The following is a 19,302-nucleotide window of genomic DNA, read 5'->3' on the forward strand; positions in this document are numbered from 1 at the left end:
TTCATTATGAAGGGACAACATTCAGGAACTATTTGAGGGGGTGTTTGTCCTGTATCCTGATTGTGGTGATGGTCACATGACTCTGCACATGAATTAAAACCAAAAGAACTCTACACCAAGAAAGGGACTTTTACTGTATGTTAATTGGAAAAATAATAATAAGAAAGAAAGAAAAAGTCACGAGACTGATCCCAAATCACAAACAGTTGATTTTCAAACATCCTGCCTCTAGCACTGAATTTCCCACCCACAGTGAGACTGTTCTTGGAACCACCAGCCCTGAAGAATGGCTAAGGTGCCAGGAGTGCTTCTAACATTTGGTGTTAATTTATCCAATTCAACTGAACAAATATTTATTGACCTAAGTATTTTCCTGGCATTTTGGATACATCTATAAACTAAACAAAGTAAAACCCATACCTGATATGTGAGAAGAAGGGTAGAGACAGTAAAGGTAAACACAATAAATAGGTAAATTATAAATAATAAAAATTATTGTTGTTATATAATTTACACTATACTATATATAGTATTGTATAATATATATCATATATTATTATAACATAGTATATTAATGTAATAGAATAATGAATAAGCAAATTACATATTATGAAGAAAGGTGATAAATATTACTGCAAAAAAAAAATTAAAGCAGAGGAAGAATCAAGAGCGTTAGGGTGTAAGAAGGAAACAATTTACAATTTTAATTTGGGGGGCAGGGTGGGCTTGTCTGAAAAGGTAACATTTGGGTGGACTTGAAAAAAGGGATGCAGATATCCAGGGGAAAAGCATTTTAAGCAAAGGGAATAGCCAGTGCAAAAGCCCCCAGAGCGGGAGTATGTCTGGCATGTTCAGGGAACAGCAAGGAAGCCTGTATTATTACTCTGATACTAAAGCCACACAAAGAAAAGAAGAGACCAATATCCCTCATCAGTATACATGCAAAAATCCTCAACAAAAAACTAGCAAACCAAATCCAACAGCATATTTAAAGGATTATATACCATGATTAAGATCCCAGGAATGCAAGAGTGGTTCAACATAAAAAAAACCCAATCAACGCAATACACCACATTAATAAACAAAGGAAAAAAACCAAACAATCACCTAAACTGATATAGAAAAAAACATCTGACAATATTCAATATCCTTCCATGATTAAAAAAAATGCTTGAGGGACTTCCCTGGTGGCGCAGTGGTTAAGAATCTGCCGCCAATGCAGGGAACATGGGTTCGAGCCCTGGTCTGGGAAGATCCCACATGCTGAAGAACAACTAAGCCCGTGCACTACTACTACTGAGCCTGTGCTCTAGAGCCTGCAAGCCACAACTACTGGGCCTGCGAGCCACAAGTACTGAAGCCTGCGCACCTAGAGCCCATGCTCTTCAACATGAGAAGCCACAGCAACGAGAAGCCCGTGCACCGCAGTGAAGAGTAGCCCCTGCTCGCAGCACCTAGAGAAAGCCCGTGAGCAGCAATGAAGAGCCAACACAGCCAAAGATAAATAAATAAATAAATTAATTAATTAAAAAAAATACTTGACCCGCTGCCCTCTCCACCTTCTCCAGACCCACACTGTGGACTGGCTGGCCTAGAAGGATGACATCCTTCCCAGGTAGCAGGATCTGGTAAATACCAGAGAAGGTCTGCATGATTAATCACAACCACAGCTGCCATTTATTGAGCTCCACTGTAGAGAGAGAGAGTGTGTGTGCACGCGTGTGTGTGTGTGTGTATGCTGTGTGCATGGGGTGTGTGTGTGTCACACGTGCTGTGAAGGAGGTGATGTGTGTATTATGTTTCATAGAGATTAAATATTCTGTATCTTGGGAATCTCATTATATATTTTGGGATTTATATAATATATATCTTCTATTTTGTGAAAAATGCTACTTAATCGTAATTACATAGATTACCTAATGCTTGTGAAAGCAAAGCACAGCATCTGGCACACAAGTGCTCAGTAAACGGCAGCTGTGACCATTATCTAACTAACTATCACCATTATCATCTCCAGTCCTCACCTCACAACACCCCTCAATGTGGATACTCTTATCATCCCCGCATTTGAATTGGGAAATCAAAGCTCAGTGAGATAAAGTAAAAGGCCCAAGGAACACTAACGGGTAGAGCACACAGGCCTGAGTCTAAGGCCCACAGCCTCTGTCTTCCTTCTGGACACCACAGCCCACTGTGTATGGACAGGTCTAAGCCAAGCTGCTTGCCCAACGGGCTGCCATGTGTCAGTGGTGGGCATGGATGAGCACCCTGTCCACCATGCCCAGCCCACTGCCTTGTCCTTCACCCCACAGACACTCTCAGGAGAGGCTGGGGTTTCACTTCTCCTTTTCTAACCATTAGGGAAGGTCAAGGTTGATGTATTTCTTTTAAAGACCAAAAAACTGCTCTATTTATGAAATCTGATTCTTGTACATTTAAAAATTACTCATTGTGAAACCAGGATGACATTTGACACAGGAGTTATCTGTAAAGAATCAGGCCTGATGCCATCTACAAGTTAGAGCCCAAACCTTAAACTTCAGTTTATTGTGGCAGAACAAGCAAATCATCACTATTACTGTGGAAGCATCCAGAAAAAAGCAGGACAAATACACACCCACACATACACACACATACAGATACTCAGAAGCACACACAGAGGCTTTGGAGGTAGACCTGAGTTCAGAGTTTTGCTCCATCACTTACTAGGTGTTAACTTTCAACCATGTTTCTTATCCCTTCTCAGCCTCTATTTCTTTATTGGTAAAATGCTAGAATTTGAGAGGGAATTAAATGAAAATAAGTCATTAGTGCTCAGTCTCCAGAGACATTCAACAAGTGACTATTGCTTTTCATCACCTAATACCACTTACTAAATGTTTTTGATGCTGACAAATACTTCTCTGCCCTCTAAAAGCTGGCAGGATAAGTAGAACAAGGTTCAACACTGAGATCCTAAGTTAAGCTGCATGCTGTCCAGATGGCCAAGACAAAGGCCTCCTCAGAGAACCCTCTGCCCCTGGAATAGAGAGATCAGGGGACCTCAGAAAGAGAATTCTCCCAAGACAAAGCAAGAAGAGAAGGGCCTGGAATCTGACCAAGGCCTAGCTACAAAGGGCAGCTGCAGCCTCACTGAGGCATTGCTGTGTCTGCAGAAAGGCAGGATGGCCAGAATAAGGATGGGCTGCATGGAGTCTGGGAAAAGGAAAATCTTGGAGCAAGACTCACAATTAAAAATCATCAACCACACAAAGAGACAAGGAAACTTCAGTTTAAAATACACATTAAAAAAAAATAGCTCTTTACTGTTTACAGGAAAAATACCTAAAGCATGAGGACACAGAAAGCTTAAAGAATAAAAAATAATTCAGGCACATACTAACCAAAAGAACACTGGTGTAGCCTTATTATTATTAGATAAAGTTGTTATGTTCTAATGGAGATTAAGAAGGTCATCATATAATGATAAAAACTTTGATACCTCTAGATGATGGAAAAATTATAAATGTCTGTGATTCTAATAGCCTCAGATATATGTAAGGCAAAAGCTAGCAAATATTGGGACTTCCCTGGTGCTGCAGTGGTTAAGTATCCGCCTGCCAATGCAGGGGACGTGGATTCAATCCCTGGTCCAGGAAGATCCCACATGCCGCGAAGCAAATAAGCCCATGCGCCCCAACTACTGAGCCTGTGCTCTAGAGCCTGCAAGCCAAAACTAATGAGCCCATGTGCCACAACTACTGAAGCCTGCACGCCTAGAGCCCATGCTCCACCATAAGAGAAGCCACCGCAATGAGAAGCCCACGCAATGCAACGAAGAGTAGCCCCTGCTCTCCGCAACTAGAGAAAGTCAAGGCACAGCAACGAAGACCCAACGCAGCCAAAAATAAACAAATAAATAAATAAATAAATTTATTTTAAAAAATTAACAGATATTGACAAAGCTACCGTTATAATGAAAGATATTTAACATATCTTAGTAGCTGATATGTCAACAATCTTAAAATTTGAACAATTGACAAATTTCATCTAGAGGACATAAATAGAGCATTGAACCTAACAATTGGGAAATGTGTATTATTTTCAAGCACCCAGGAATATTTATGAAAATTTACCACATTGGGGACACAAAATCAAGCTCAACTAATTTCAAAGGATTAGCATCATACAGTCCACTTTGTTTCAAGATGACAAAGTTAGAAGTCAATAACAAAAAGATGATCAAAAATACTCTAACTTTGGAAATTTATAATTCAAATAAGATTCAAGAGTAAACCTGTAAGTCATAAGGGAAATTAGAAAATACTTAGCAGTAAATTATATTGAAAATTTGACATAATAAAACTTGTGTGATGGAACTAAAGTAATAGTTAAAAGGAAATCTATATTTTAAAAGAGGACTTAAAATTGGTCTCGTAACAATTAAATTAAGAAAAAGAATACGAGAATAAATCCAAAGAAAGTGGAAGGAAATAATAAGAACAAAAAAAGAAAAAGAAAATCCATGTATGAGACAGGAAAAGCTGAACACTGGTTCACAGACACACTAATAAATTAACCTCTGCCAAGAACGCTGGGGTGTTGCAGGCAAAAGAGAAAGAACACACAAATGATAGTGTTAGGAATAAAAAGTTAAAAGGATATTGTGAATGGTCTTATGCCAATAAATTAAAACAGGTGAAATGAGAACAATAAACTTGAAAAATAACTTACTATGAATCATGCAAGAATAAATTGAAATTTATTCTCACAAAAATAAATCTTTGCAGAGGTGACATCAACACCATTATGGTGTGAAAAGCTCCCTTTGTCTCTCCCCTTCAGTCTACAACTAGTGAAACATTCCTAACTCCAGAAAGCTTCCTCTGCCCAACACAGCGGGATGCTGGAGAGATCCATACATCTGTACATCTGAAGGTGGGTGAATTGGGACACACAGAGGAGGCAGAACCAGGGACTAGCAGAGGCAGTGCTGGGATCCTGGCCCCTGGCCACAGCGGCTGAGTCTGCAGCCCCAGGGAACCTGGTAGCAGCAACAGAGGTGGCACATGAGACCTAGGCCTCCCAGCCACAGTGGCACCCATAGCCACAGGGAGCCGGACAGCAGTGGTGGCAGGACCCATGACCCTGGTCCCTCCAGCCAAAGCAGCACCTGCAACTCCAGCCTCCCCCACTCCTACCAATGACAGCAGCACCCACCAACCCAACAACCCTGGAGGCAGCCAAGGTGCCCATGACCCTGGCTTCTCCCCTTCCCCACTGTGGCAGCAGTGTCCGTGACCCAGGTATCCCCAGACATGGTAGAGGTGCCTGCCATCCCAGTGTCCCAGGCGGAAATACCAGTGACAGCAGCAACACTGGCAGCAGCAAGGCACAAGCAGTGGCAATGAGGACACCAGAGACACCTCTGGCAGAGGTGCTGGAGGGTGGAAAATGCTGGTTCTCGAATATAGCCGGAGGCCACTCAAGAGACACAAAAACTTGGGCTATAGCACCACCTACTGAAAAACAAAAAGAAAGGCCTTTAATTAAGAACTTGAACTGTTAGAATCAAAGTAAAAAAACTTTACCTAAATAAGAAAGGAGTTTGCTCCTTCAAATGCACCGGCAGAGGAACAACTCATTAAGGACCATGAAAACACAGTATCACAAACAGAAAATAACAACTCTGTAAAACCTAAAGTCACAGAAGATTGTGATCTAACTGATAGAGAATTCAAAATAGCTGTCATGAAGAAATTCAATTAGCTACAAGAAAACTCAGAAAAGCAGTTCAATGAGCTTAAGAGTAAAATTAATAAACAGAGGAATACTTTACCAAAGAGACTGAAACTCCAAAAAAGAACTAAATGGAAATTCTGGAGCTGGAGAACTCAATAAATGAGATAAAGAATGGATTAGAAAGCACTGGAAATAGAGCAGACCATATGGAAGAGAGAATGAGCGAGCTCGAAGTTAGAAATCTAGAAATGATCCAGGTAGAAGAAGAGAGATAAATAAGATTTTTTAATAAAGAAACTCTACAAGAACTATCCAACTTGATTAGAAAAGGCAACATAAGGATAATGGGTATCCCAGAAGGAGAAGAGCTTATTTAAAGAAACAACAGCTGAGAACTTTCCAAACCTGGGAAGAAACTGGATATACAAGTCCACAAAACTAACAGAACACCCAGTTATCTCAATACAAAAAGATCTTCTCCAAGACACATTATATTAAAACTCAAAAGTCAATGATAAAGAATTTTAAAGACAATCAGAAAAAAAAAAAAAAGACAGTAACCTACAAGTTACCCCATTAGGCTATCACCCGATTCCTCAGCAGAAACTCTATAGACCAGGAGAAAGTGAAATGACATACTCAAAACATTGAAAGATAAAAACTGTCAACCAAGAATACTCTACCCAGCAAAGTTATCCTTCAGATACGAAGAAGAAATAAAGTCTTTCCCAGACAAACAAGAGCTGAGGGAATTCATCACTACTAGACCTGCCTTATAAGAAATGTTGAAAGGAGCTCTTCTACCTGAAACAAAAAGGCAAAAGTACAAAACACTTTGAGTAGGTAATAAACAGACAAAATCAGAAAATTGTAACTCTTCACCAGAATAAGTTGTGAAACAATTATAGCATAAAGGTTAAAGGGGGGAAAAAGCATTAAAAGCAACTATAGCTACTTCAATTTGGTAATAAACTCACAACATAAAAAGGGATAATTTGTGGCAACAAACATAAAAGGGGAAGAAGACAAGGACAAAATCTGTATAGGCAAATGAAGATGAGACGCTTTCAGCAGAAAAAGAACTATGTAATCTATGAGACAATTTATACAAACCTCATGGTAACCACAAAACTAAAATCTAGAGCAGAGAAATGAAACATAAAAAAGAGGAAACTTAGAAAAATATCATATAAAACCACCAAATTAAAATGACAGAAAATCAAGAAAAAAGAAACAATGAAAATACGAGGAACCAGAACACAAAAGATAAAATGGCAGTACTGAGTCTTCATATACCAATTATCACCCTAAATGTAAATGGATTGAATTCACCAATCAAAAGACACAGAGTGACTGAACAGATTAAAAAACAAGACCCAACTATATGCTGTCTCCAGGAGACTCATCTCGGCTCTAAAGACAAATATAGGCTAGAAGTAAAGATATGGAAAATGATACTCTAAGCAAATGGCAGCCAAAAAAAGAAAAAATAAACAGGTGTAGCCATACTCATATCAGACAAAATAGCCTTCAAGCCAAAAAAGATAACAGGAGACAAAGATGGACATTATATAAAGGGGATAATCCATCAAGCAGACATCATCAAACAACTATTAATGTATTTGCACCTAATGTAGGAACACCAGAATATATAAAGCAATTTTAACAAACCTAAAGGGAGAAATTGACAGCAACACAATAATAGTAGGGGACTTTAATACCCCACTTACATCAATGGATAGATTACTCAGACAGAAATTCAACAAGGAAACACGGGCCTTAAGTGAAACATTAGAGCAGATGGACTTAAATGAATACAGAACATTCCATCCCAAATCAGCAGAATACACATTCTTTTCAGGTGCACATAGAAATTCTCAAGGATAGACCATATGTTGGGACACAGATTTCAATAAATTTAAGAAGAATGAAATCATATCAAGCATCTTTTCCAATTACACCTGTATGAAACTAGAAATCGACTACAAGAAGAAAGCTGGAAAAACCACAAATATGTGGTATCAAAATCTGTGTGATGCAGTAAAAGCAGTTCTAAGAGGGAAGTTTACAGCAACACAGTCCTACCTCAAGAAATAAGAAAAATCTCAAAAAACAATCTAAACTTACACCTAAATGAACTAGAAAAAGAAAAACAAACAAAGCCCAAAGTCAGTAGAAGGAAGGCAATAATAACAACCATAATGGAAATAAATGAAATAGAGACTAAAAAGACAATAGTATGAAACTAAGACATGGTTCTTAGAAAAGATAAACAAAATTGACAAACTTTTAGCTAGATTCACTAAGATAAAGAGAGAGAAGGCTCAAATAAATAAAATCAGAAACAAAAAAGAAGTTACAACAGATATCACAGAAATACAAAGGATTTTAAGAGAGTACTCTGAACTGCTATACACCAACAAATTGGACAACCTACAAGAAATGGATAAAATCTTAGAATCACACAACTTTCCAAGACTGATTCATGAAGAAACAGAAAATCTGAATAAACTGATCACTAGTAAGGAGATTGAAACAGTAATAAAAAATATCACAAAAAACAGAAGTCCGGGACCAGACAAATTCAGTGGTGAATTCTACCATTCAAAGAAGAATCTCAAACTCTTCCAAAAAATTGAAGACAAGGGAATGCTTCCTAACACACTTCATGAGGCCAGCACTACCCTGATACCAAAACCAGACAACAACACAAAAAAAGAAAATTATAGGCCAATGTCTCTGATGAACATAGATGCAAAAATTCTCAACAAAATATTAGCAAACCAAATACAACAATACATTAAAAGGATCATACACCATGATCAAGTGGGATTTATTCTAAGGATGCAAGGGTGAGTCAACATTTGCAAATCAATCAATATGATACATCACATAAACAAAAAAAGGATACAAATCATATGAGCATCTCAATAGAGGCAGAAAAAGCATTTGACAAGATTCAACATCCATTTATGATAAAACTCTGAATAAAATGGATAATGGCCATAAATGACATATATGTCAAACCCAGCTAACATCATACTGTACAGTGAGAAACAAAGCTTTTTCTCTTAGATTAGGAACAAGAAAAGGATGCCACTCTCACCACTCTTACTTAACATAGTAGTGGAAGAATTAACATTGTTAAAATGTCCATAATTACCTAAAGCAATCTACAGATTCAATGCAATCCCTATCAAAATCCCAACATTTTTCACAGAAATAGAATTTAAAAGTCCTAAAATTTGTATGGAACCACAGAAGGCCTTGAATAGCCAAAGCAATTCTGAGAAAAAAGAACAAAGCTGGAGGTGTCACACTCCCTAATTTCAAATTATATTACAAAGCTACAGTAATCAAAACATATATAAAGAACTCAAACAGGGACTTCCCTGTGGCACAGTGGTTAAGAATCCACCTGCCAATGAAAGGGACACAAGTTTGATCCCTGGTCTGGGAAGATCCCACATGCCACGGAGCAACTAAGCCCATGTGCCACAACTACTGAAGCCCGCGCGCCCAGAGCCCGTGCTCCACAGCAAGAGAAGCCACCACAATGAGAAGCCCACACAGTGCAACGAGTAGCCCCCACTCGCCGCAACTAGAGAAAGCCTGCGTGCAGCAACGAAGACCCAACGCAGCCAAAAATAAATTAATTAATTTTTAAAAAAACCTCATACAACTCAACAACAACAAAAATTTTCTAAATGGACGGAGATCTAAGTAGAGATTCCAAAAATGACATACAGATGGCCAACAGGCACATGAAAAGATGTTCAACATTACTAATTATTAGGGAAATGCAAAGCAAAACCACAATAAGATATCACCTCATGCCTGTTAGAATGACTATTATGAAAAAAACAGGCAACAACAAGTACTGGTGAGGGTGCAGAGAAAAGGAACCCTCATACACTGTTGGTGGGAATGTAAATAAACAGTATGAAGATTCCTCAAAAATTAATAATAGAACTACCATATGATCCAACTATTCTGCTTCTGGGTATTTATCCAAAGGTTATGAAAACACTAATTCAAAAAGATATATGCACCCCTATGTTCATTGCAACATTATTTACAATAGCCAAGATATGGAAACAATCTAAGTGCACATTAACAGATGAATGGATAAGAAGATGTCACACACACACACACACACACACACACACACACACACAACGGAATACTACTCAGCCATAAAAAATATGAAATCTTGACATTTGCAAAAATATGAATGGACTTTGAGGGTATTATGCTAAGTGAAATAAGTCAGATGGAGAAAGATAAATACAGTATGATTTCACTCATATATGCAATATAAAAATACAAAATAAATGAACAAACAGAACAAAACAAAAATAAACACATAGGTAACAGAGAATGAACGGATTAGTGGTTACCAGAGGGGAAGGAGGGATGGGGAAGGGCAAAATGGGTAAGGAGAATCAACTGTATGGTGATGAATGGAAACAAGATTTTTGGTGGTGAGAACACTATGGTATACACAGAAGTCGAATTATAATGTTGTACACATGAAACTTAGATAGTTATAAACCAATGTTACATCAATTTAAAAAATGTGCAAAGACTCTAACAGACATTTGTCCAAAGAAGATACACAAATAACCAATAGGCACATGAAAAGCTTCTCAATATCATTAGCCTTCAAGGAAATGCAAATCAAAACCACAATAAGATACCACATCACCCTCACTAGGAGGGCTATAATCAAAAAGATAATAACAAGTGTTGACAAGAAGGTATTCAGGGCCTCCCTGGTGGCGCAGTGGTTGAGAGTCCGCCTGCCGATGCAGGGGATACGGGTTCGTGTCCCGGTCTGGGAGGATCCCATATGCCGCGGAGCGGCTGGGCCCGTGAGCCATGGCCGCTGGGCCTGCGCATCCGGAGCCTGTGCTCCGCAACGGGAGAGGCCACAACAGTGAGAGGCCCACATAACGCAAAAAGAAAAAAAAAAAAAAAAAAAAAAAAAAAAAAAAAAAAGAAGGTATTCAAACTGAAACCCTCACACACTGCTAGTGAGAATGTAAAATGGTGCAGTCACTTTGCATAATGATTTGGTAGTTCCTCAAAATGTTAAACGTAGAATTACCATATGATTTAGCAGTTCCACTCCTAGGTATCTAGCTAAGAGATATGTAAACATGTATCTACACAAAAACTTGTACATGAATGTTCATAGCAGCACTATTCATAATAACCTCAAAGTGAAAACAATCCAAATGTCCATCAGCTGATAAACATATAAGTAAATTGTGGTATACACACTGGAAAATTATTTGTCAATAAAAAGAATGAAGTATTGATACATGCTACAACATGGATGACCTTGAAAACATTATGCTAAATTAAAGAATCCAGAAACAAAAAAAATCACATATTGTATGATTCTATTTATATGATATACCCAGAATAGGCAAGTCTCTAAATACAGAAAGTAAATTAGTGGTTGCCTGGGACTGGAGGTAGGGGCAGGGGAAAAGGAAAATAATGGCTAATGGGTATGGAGTTTCTTTTGGTGTGATAAAAATGTTCTAATCAATTGTGGTAATGATTGTATATTTCTGTGAATATACAAAAAATTTATTGTACATTTTAAATGGGTGAATTTTATGGTGTGTGAATTATGTAAAAATAAAGCTGTTTTTTAAAAAGGTAAAAAAAAAAAAAAGAATAAATCTTCTCTCAAGAAAACGTCAGGCTCCTGAGATTTTACTGGCAAGTTCTATCACATAGCTAAGGAACAGAAATAGTAGGACTTCCCTGATGGCACAGTGATTAAGAATCCACCTGCCAATGCAGGGGACACAGGTTCGAGCCTGGTCCGGGAAGATCCCACATGCCACGGAGCAACTAAGCCTGTGTGCCGCAACTACTGGGCCTGCAAGCCACAGCTACTGAGCCCGCAAGCCACAACTACTGAAGCTCGCATGCCTAGAGCCCATGCTCAGCAATAAGAGAAGCCACTGCAATGAGAAGCCTGCGCACCACAACGAAGAGTAGCCCCGCTCGCCACAACTAGAGAAAGCAACGAAGACCCAATGCGGCTAATTAATTAATTAATTAATTTTTAAAAGAAAGGAATAGCAATAGTAATCTTTCCATAAACTCTTCCAGAGAATAGAAGAGGGAACACTGCCCAATTTATGAGGGTAACACAAATTTCATAGTAAAAATAGTCAAGAAAGGAGTGTGAAAGGTTGAACTTTCTCAAGAACAAAAATTCTTTTCAAAAATCAAATCTAGCAATAATTATATCATGAGCGAATTGTGAAGAAATGCAAGGTGAGAAAACTAATTGATTTACCAGATTAACCAATGTAACAGGAACAATCATATGATTATTGCGGTAGCTGGAGAACTGACATCCATCCCCCTCACCACCAACCCCCTACACGTCTGGCCAAAGGGGGCTCTCTTTGGAGAAACACGTGCAATGTCTTTCAGAAGAGTGTCCTGTGGTGTTAAAGGCAAGATGACCTGGAGAGGTGGCAGGCAGGATAGTTTACTGAAATATTAATTTGTGTTTTGTCACTGCTGCTTCAGAGGAATGAAAAAAAGACACCAACTATTTTGTTGCCTTGTTCTTTTGTTTTTGCCCTCTCGCTCCAAGGGGGTGGAGGGTTCTTTGTGCTCCCCTGCTTTAATGGAATTCTGTGTTACAGGGATGAAAGCAAAAGGTTGTTTATCAAAGTATGAGGTCCTTGAGGAGATGAGCCTGCAGAAGTAAGAGAAATTGTCCTTGTTAGGGGAAATGGAAGCAGCAAGAAAGAACAGGAAGAGTCCCATGATTGGGAAGGACGCTGTTGTTTGTGTCTTACAAGTCAAGGACCTCACCCACACCCTGGCAGTGCCCTGGCAGTGGGGGGAGATAAGACCTAGGAAGGCAAAGGCTGCCGGGCATACCAGGGAGGCTGGGCCCAGGCATCAAAGCTCCCAGGAGCAGCAAAGATGACAAAGAACAAAGTGAGCCTATGGGCAGCAGAGCTCTGCCCTCAGTTTCCAAGATCGGGTAAGCTTCCCTGGTTCTCCTGCGACCCGACAGCATCCCCCAGCCCTGTATTGAGTTGGATTGGTTTTCTGCCAGTTCTCAGGATGGGGGTGGGTGACGGGGAGAGGGGCTTGAAAACAAAGTTAACTTGATTTAAAGAAAAGACAGTCCTGCTGTCACCAGCAAAGCCCACTGGGGTCCCTAGGAAAAACAAAATGGAATCTAGGTGATAAAATAAGGTCTCACCTCTTCTCCTGTGCTTAGTCTAGTTTCACTTGCTCATAGGGTACTGCACACAGAGACCCGCACCAGGCACCTCAGACCGGAGTTCCTAGTGCGAAACGGCTGCACGGGACACTGCAGCCCGTAGATCGTGTGCAGAAGCGCTGCACACGATACTCAATTCAAGATGGCGGCGGTGAGCTGTGTGCAGAGACACTGCACCCGGCACTGCGATCTCCGCCCCCGCCCCCTCCACGCTAGATCCCTAAACGGAAGCCCCACCCCTGGCCTGTCAGGAGAGCAAGTGAGTTGGCACCTCTCCGTTCTCTGATAAAAGAAGAAAGCTTTCCTTTGCTTCTGAATCCAACTCCGTCTCGTTCTATTTGCTGGAACAACGCCGGGCGGGGACACCTACTCTGAAGAATAAGTAACAACGTGACGGTTCCTCACACCCAGTTTGTACTACGCATGCGCGGGGTGTTTGCGTAGGCTGCGTAGGACTCGGGAGACAGAGATACACTGATGACAGATTAGGGAAGCAGGCAGCAAAGCTCTACCTGTCCTCCAGGTCTGGCCACTGCTTGAAGTTTCCCTGGGGGTCATTGCCGGCTTCTCCCTTCTGACCGTCCACAACCGCCTCCTGCCTCGCCCTCGGGGAGTCCTTCAGGTCCTTGCACAGGTGGAGGGTGCCTCGGGCCATGCTGTCCAGGAAGCTGAGTATCTGGAGGCAGCTCTGTATCTTGGGTGGGAGTGGGCTGGCAGAGGAAAAAGCCGCACTCGTCAAATCGGCAAATGGCCTGGCCTTTGTGTCCTCCCAGGAGTGCGGAGGAGCGCCCTCTTCCTCCAGGGCCCCGAAACAGCCCAGCAAGCAGAGGTCCTCTGCCAGCTTCTCAAACAGCCCGGTCCTCCTAAAGAAGTCACCGTTGACGGGGTCCAGGTGCAGTGCTGCAGACACAGCACAGAGGGTGTGCAGGACCAGGTCCAGGGTCTGGCTGGGGGACACTGCCCCCCAGGTCTGCAGCGGGGGCTCCCGGAGAGACCCCTCCAGGTCAGAGAGCAGGGACAGCAGCCCATTGAACCCACTGGAGACTCTGAAAGCAGCACGGCCTTTGGGGGTCTCCAGGATCCGGAGCAGAGACTGAAACCAATGAGATACAAGTGAGTGAGATGGAGGAGGCAGATCTTTAACGCTGAGCTCCCACCCATCCCTGCCAAAGCGTTCCGGGTGCTCTTCTGCGCTCCACTCCGTAGGAACAGCGAGCTACCGATGCGTGACCCTGAAACACTGGGAGGTCAGTACCATTCCTCTTACTTTTAGTTTTGGGTTGTGCCAAAGTGTCTTCATTCACATGGCTGCTCTTAAAGGCTATGCTGCTTTATAGGGTTGACTTACAGTCCTGTATCTTGACTTAAATGCATCTCCCTCCACAAAGCTTTCCCTGACCCTTAGCTTGTTCTCATCCCAGGCTGAGTGCTCACACCTCTAAATCCCCAATCAAAACTCTCACCACACTGTATTGAAGCTACTTGAAAATTGTCTCAGCCTTCCCCTGCATTGAAGCCCCATGAAATCAGGCTTGCTCACTGCTGTGGAACATAGCACCTACTTAATAAATATTTGCTAAACTTATGGAATGAACCATTTCCTGTATTGCAAAAGGAGACTCAGTGAAATCTATATAAAGCAACTTATTACTATTTACCTCCCTCTCTGTGCAAGCACAGATTCTTCTAATAAATGAAAGATAATCAAACAAATCTACTTAAAACCTTGTGTGAAAATATGAGGAAATTAAGGTGGAGAAGAGAAATCCTAATGGAAGGAAACGTATAGATATAGCATATAATATAGACCATGTGTGGAGTTTAGGCTATTACAACATACATATGCAATCTACCTTCTACAGATTGCTCAGATTTTTACTGGACAGCCAAACTTTTGATTCCTTCTAAAATCAAATATTTACTAAGCACTTCCAATGTACTATTCATTGAGCCCTGTGCATGATATACACTAGGTATTCAATAAATGTTTTGGAAGGAAAGAAGGACTACATTTAAGAAGTTCTCATTCTGTGCTAAAGTTTCACACCTAAAAGTGAAGAATGCATGGATGATTTTAGATAAATATCAAAAGCCTCTAACTTTTGGTATTTAGTTATTTACTATTCATGAAAATTGCATGGGACTGCATCGAAGACCCAGGCTTCTTAGTCATGTTTCCCAGAGAATGGCCAGTCCCTGTAGTTTTGCTCTGGAGGAAGATTTGAATTGTTTTGTCCTTTCAAATGTTTAGTGTTCAGTGACACAAGAAAGAGGATTGTCCGGGCAGACACAACTTAAAGTCAATTTCAGGATGCTTGAAACAAGTTTCAAAGAGAAAAAATAAAAAGAAATTCCCAATTTGAGAGAGGGGGGGTGATGCTGTGTCTTAAATGCATGATTTAGGGTGACAGTCTATAGCATAATGCATGAAAGTCCATTGACAAAGAGAAAACTGGTGGGTCAGAAAAAAGGAGGGAAGGGATTAGATTTTTAAATTCTCATATAGAGAAAGTCAAATAGAAATTCAGTAAAGTTACAGGTAGCTATGAAATATGAAGTCATGCACTTTGCAGGGCAAAGGTAATTTTCCAGCTCTATCTCTAAAATGCTGGTAACCCTAACCTAACACTAGAGTTTATCTGAAACAATATAATGTGTACCCCTAACACCCAAATTCTGATATCTAATATTATATTCTGCTACATGAAGCCTGAGCTGCTTGGCAGGCAGTCAACCCAAGCTTGGGGTAGGAAAGCACAAAATGAGCCAGGACTAAGTAAATGTATACAGGCAAGGACCCTTTCAAAGATGGAGAGAAATGATAACCAAGGAGCTGCTTAAAGTGCTCCCACGGCCCCATCAATGGCATTTCAAGAAATTAAAAACAAAGATTGTAGAAACCTGGAGAATCTATAAAAGGCCAATGGCCACGATTATGTTCAATATGGACAAATTATCATATAGAGTGATGTAGAAAGATTCATCCTTACCAATGTGGGTCAGTTTTCCCAGTTATAGGAGAAGAAAATGCATGACTTATGGTGGTTAGCTCAAAGACTACCCACCACAGCTCAGGGGGTGACTGTGAGGAAATTGAATTGTCATTTTGTTCTTTAAAAGAAACAGCATCAGGGCCATGCACTAATGGGGGATCAAATGAGAGTGGTGGGATAGACTTCAGGGAAATGGGCTTTCCAGACTGCCTGACAGCTAGAAGCAAAAATGAAACATTAAGGACCAGACAGTGACAACTGCTTTCTCCTCCTGGGTGAGGATATGACCTAAGTACTACTGAATTTGGCTCAAAACCCAGGAAAGTTTGACATTTGTAGACAGGTCCTTAAAGAGAAGATTGTATGTAGACTGTTAGAGCAGATTCTTCAGAATAGTGACATGTGGTGAATGTAAACCCGTATGGTTTAGCAACACAGAGCTTTCTAGACTAGGCCGGCCTTTCTGTTTATAGACTGCATCACCACAGCTGCCTTCCCCAAACCCCACCCCCAACCCCAGGACACTGGGGCCAGTCCTCTGTGCCTGCCTTGTGTGAGCAACTCACTCCGCACAGAATATTATTTCTTCGATCAAGTTGGAAATGAACTCTAACCTTGAAGTGTATGTGGTGGTGGTAGTTTCTTCCTGCCAACTGATAATCCACACAAAAGGCTGAACATTAACGTGGGGTACAGCATGCATTGCATTGTCTGTCTCGACCTGTCTCAATGTGACTCGTGCCATGGAAAATAAATAAATCACCGAGACATCAGGAAATCTTAAGCTGTTAACCTGTAAACTGTCTAGATTTATGTGAGCGCTTTCAGTGGCTCCTAAAACTACTATGAGGTTGTTCAAGGCAAATGGAATGAATGGAGCTCTTCTGTTTATCACGTGACAAAACAAACACCAAAAAGAGAGCGTAATTAAAAAATAAAACTAATCAGATTACAAGCAATTGTCTAAGTGCTGGATGACCACTAAAACCCCCCTCTTTCCTTAAGAAACCATCTTCCAGTTGTCCAAGTTGACACCAGATATTGCTCAGAAGGTCTCCATCATTCAAGGAATGTTGAGAGCAGATATTTTAAAAAGAAAGCAAACCAATAATAGTCCTCCTTATGATCTGTGTCTCTCAGAGGGTCTATCCTCTGTAATTCCTAGATGGCTCTTTTCTCCTCCTGTTGGGAGGGGTGGAGAAAAAAGGAATGGCTGACCTTAATTGTTGCTTTGTTTGATTTATTAAATTCAGAGTCATTATCTAAAATGGGGGTAATCTCATTAGAACTCAGACTGCTCTATTATTTCTTGGGATGGGGTTAATTTCATATTTGCAGAGTCATAAAGTAAAGAGCCCAAAATCCAATTACAAAGGCTTAATTTCATGGCAACTAAAGAGAAACATTTCTATCATAAAGGAAAATAAATACTGCACTAGTTCGGGAAACGATTTGTCAGGAACTGGGGACCTGGGAGGAGGGTCTCCATTACTGTCATTCAACTTTGCATGATAATGCATCACCTAGGCTTGAGAGTCTACGGAAGGGAGTAAATTTAATCAGCTGAAGTCAAAGTAATCAGGCTAGGGTTGACACATTTCAAGAAAGGTCAGCGTTAAGCACATTTTCTCCTCCTTAACTCAGTTACCATGTCATCCTCTCTGAGTTAGTATTCCTCAAGCTTGAATCTATAAAATGGATGTCTGCTGCAAAGCGCTAACTACGTTAGGACTAACAGGATTTATTTCACATTCTATTATTTGTTATTCCTCATAATTTTCCATGTGTCATGCTGGAAGACCGGTGAGGTAATGGGATTAAGCTCAGAGTTGAACAGCTAAATGTATATTAGCAAATCAATCTGAATTTGTGCATAACCCAATCACAGTCCCACTGGCCATGGAGAGGAAATTCATTTGCTTACATTATTCTTTAACTTGGTTATCATTTGCCAGAATTAGGTGGTGAAGTCACATGTGCCTCTGTATTGGTATGGAAGCACCACTGAATTTTGGAAGCAACTGCCTTAAGTCACATGTTTCTGGAGGATTTTTCTCCTCCAGAGCAGCTGGCTGATTCTCAGGGAAGGGAATTGAGGGTGGCACCGTGATGTGAATACACTGTAGAGATGACAAACCTTTATTGGGTGGTGGGGCAGGGAGTCCTGCCTTTGAGGTCCCCACCCTCCATCACTTTCACCTCATCCCACATCTGACCCACTTTGCAGGCACAGTGCTTTGGGCAGAGTCCACTGTCAACTACCAAAAAAGGAAATCTAGCCAGAAAGAACTAATTTTACATCTTTGTTTCCCGAGGGGTTCCCAAAGTGATGTAGAACAAAGGCAGATCCCACATCAGATTCCAACAAACGTTGGCTAGTTGCTCACACGACCCAGTGGTGGGCAAGGCTGGAACAGGCTCTGGGGCCCAATCCTTCCCCACCACCCACGGGAGCTGCAACGTGTTATCACCCTAGTCCTGGAAGAACAATGGTGGCTCTGGGCACCCTCCCAACTGCCCAGCAGTGCCTTGGTACCCAGGGAGAAGACAGCACATTGAGTGCGGGGTACGACTCTGTTAAATAAGCTTACACAGTGTTCATCCCTGATGTGCTCTGTTGATAGTGTGATTCTGAAATGATATTGAATCTGTAAAACACCATAAGGGCTTTACATTACTAAGTCTAGAAATTCAGTCCTATTACCCAAGGGCTGACACTCCAATAAGGTGCTTCTGGGCTCTAGAGTAAACAAGATGAACTTTCCAGGAGCAAAGCAAAGAGCTTTTCTATAATGGACACAAAAACACTTTTGCTCTCCAAAACTTTTCTCTCCATGAATCTGTTTGACTTTCAATATGAAAATGTCAGAAATAGATAGGGCTTCCAATTATTCACCCAATAGAAAACCAAAGTCCTAACTGCCTTGCTCTCTGCCTTCCCTGTTCCTTATTAGAATAAGGCTCATGTGAATTAAGCTGAACACAGACATATGAGAAAAAATGCAACAAACAGCAAAATGAAGAGGAAAAATCACCAGATTTTAAATCACTAGTCTTAGATCCAAACTCAACTTCACCATTCAGTATTAGAATCTCTCGGGGCCTATCTCTGCCCAATATTAAGATAGGACCACATGAAGCTAAGGTGCATTTCAGCTGTAAACTGTCATTAATTCTTGATATCTCTCTCCCTTACTCTCCCCTTTACATGCTCCCCTCAATCTTGTTACTTCCCATAATCATGGGACTCCAGTGTCTTTCAAAAGACCTTTAACTTTCCTTTTTTGTTTCATCACCTTCACTGATTTTTTG

General features: G+C 40.8%; 1 protein-coding gene across 1 annotated transcript in view; it reads right to left on the minus strand.

Annotated features, from left to right (window-relative positions):
* WDFY4 (WDFY family member 4) overlaps nucleotides 1–19,302 on the minus strand; it is a 260,571-nt gene that overhangs the window by 216,741 nt on the left and 24,528 nt on the right. Inside the window, exon 11 of the mRNA XM_060078451.1 lies at nucleotides 13,510–14,090. Coding sequence (XP_059934434.1) covers nucleotides 13,510–14,090 — 581 coding nt within the window. The remainder of the gene's footprint in view (nucleotides 1–13,509; nucleotides 14,091–19,302) is intronic.

The sequence above is a fragment of the Mesoplodon densirostris genome, chromosome 1 (genome assembly GCF_025265405.1).
Source record: "Mesoplodon densirostris isolate mMesDen1 chromosome 1, mMesDen1 primary haplotype, whole genome shotgun sequence".
In the NCBI taxonomy this organism is placed as follows: Eukaryota; Metazoa; Chordata; class Mammalia; order Artiodactyla; family Ziphiidae; genus Mesoplodon; species Mesoplodon densirostris.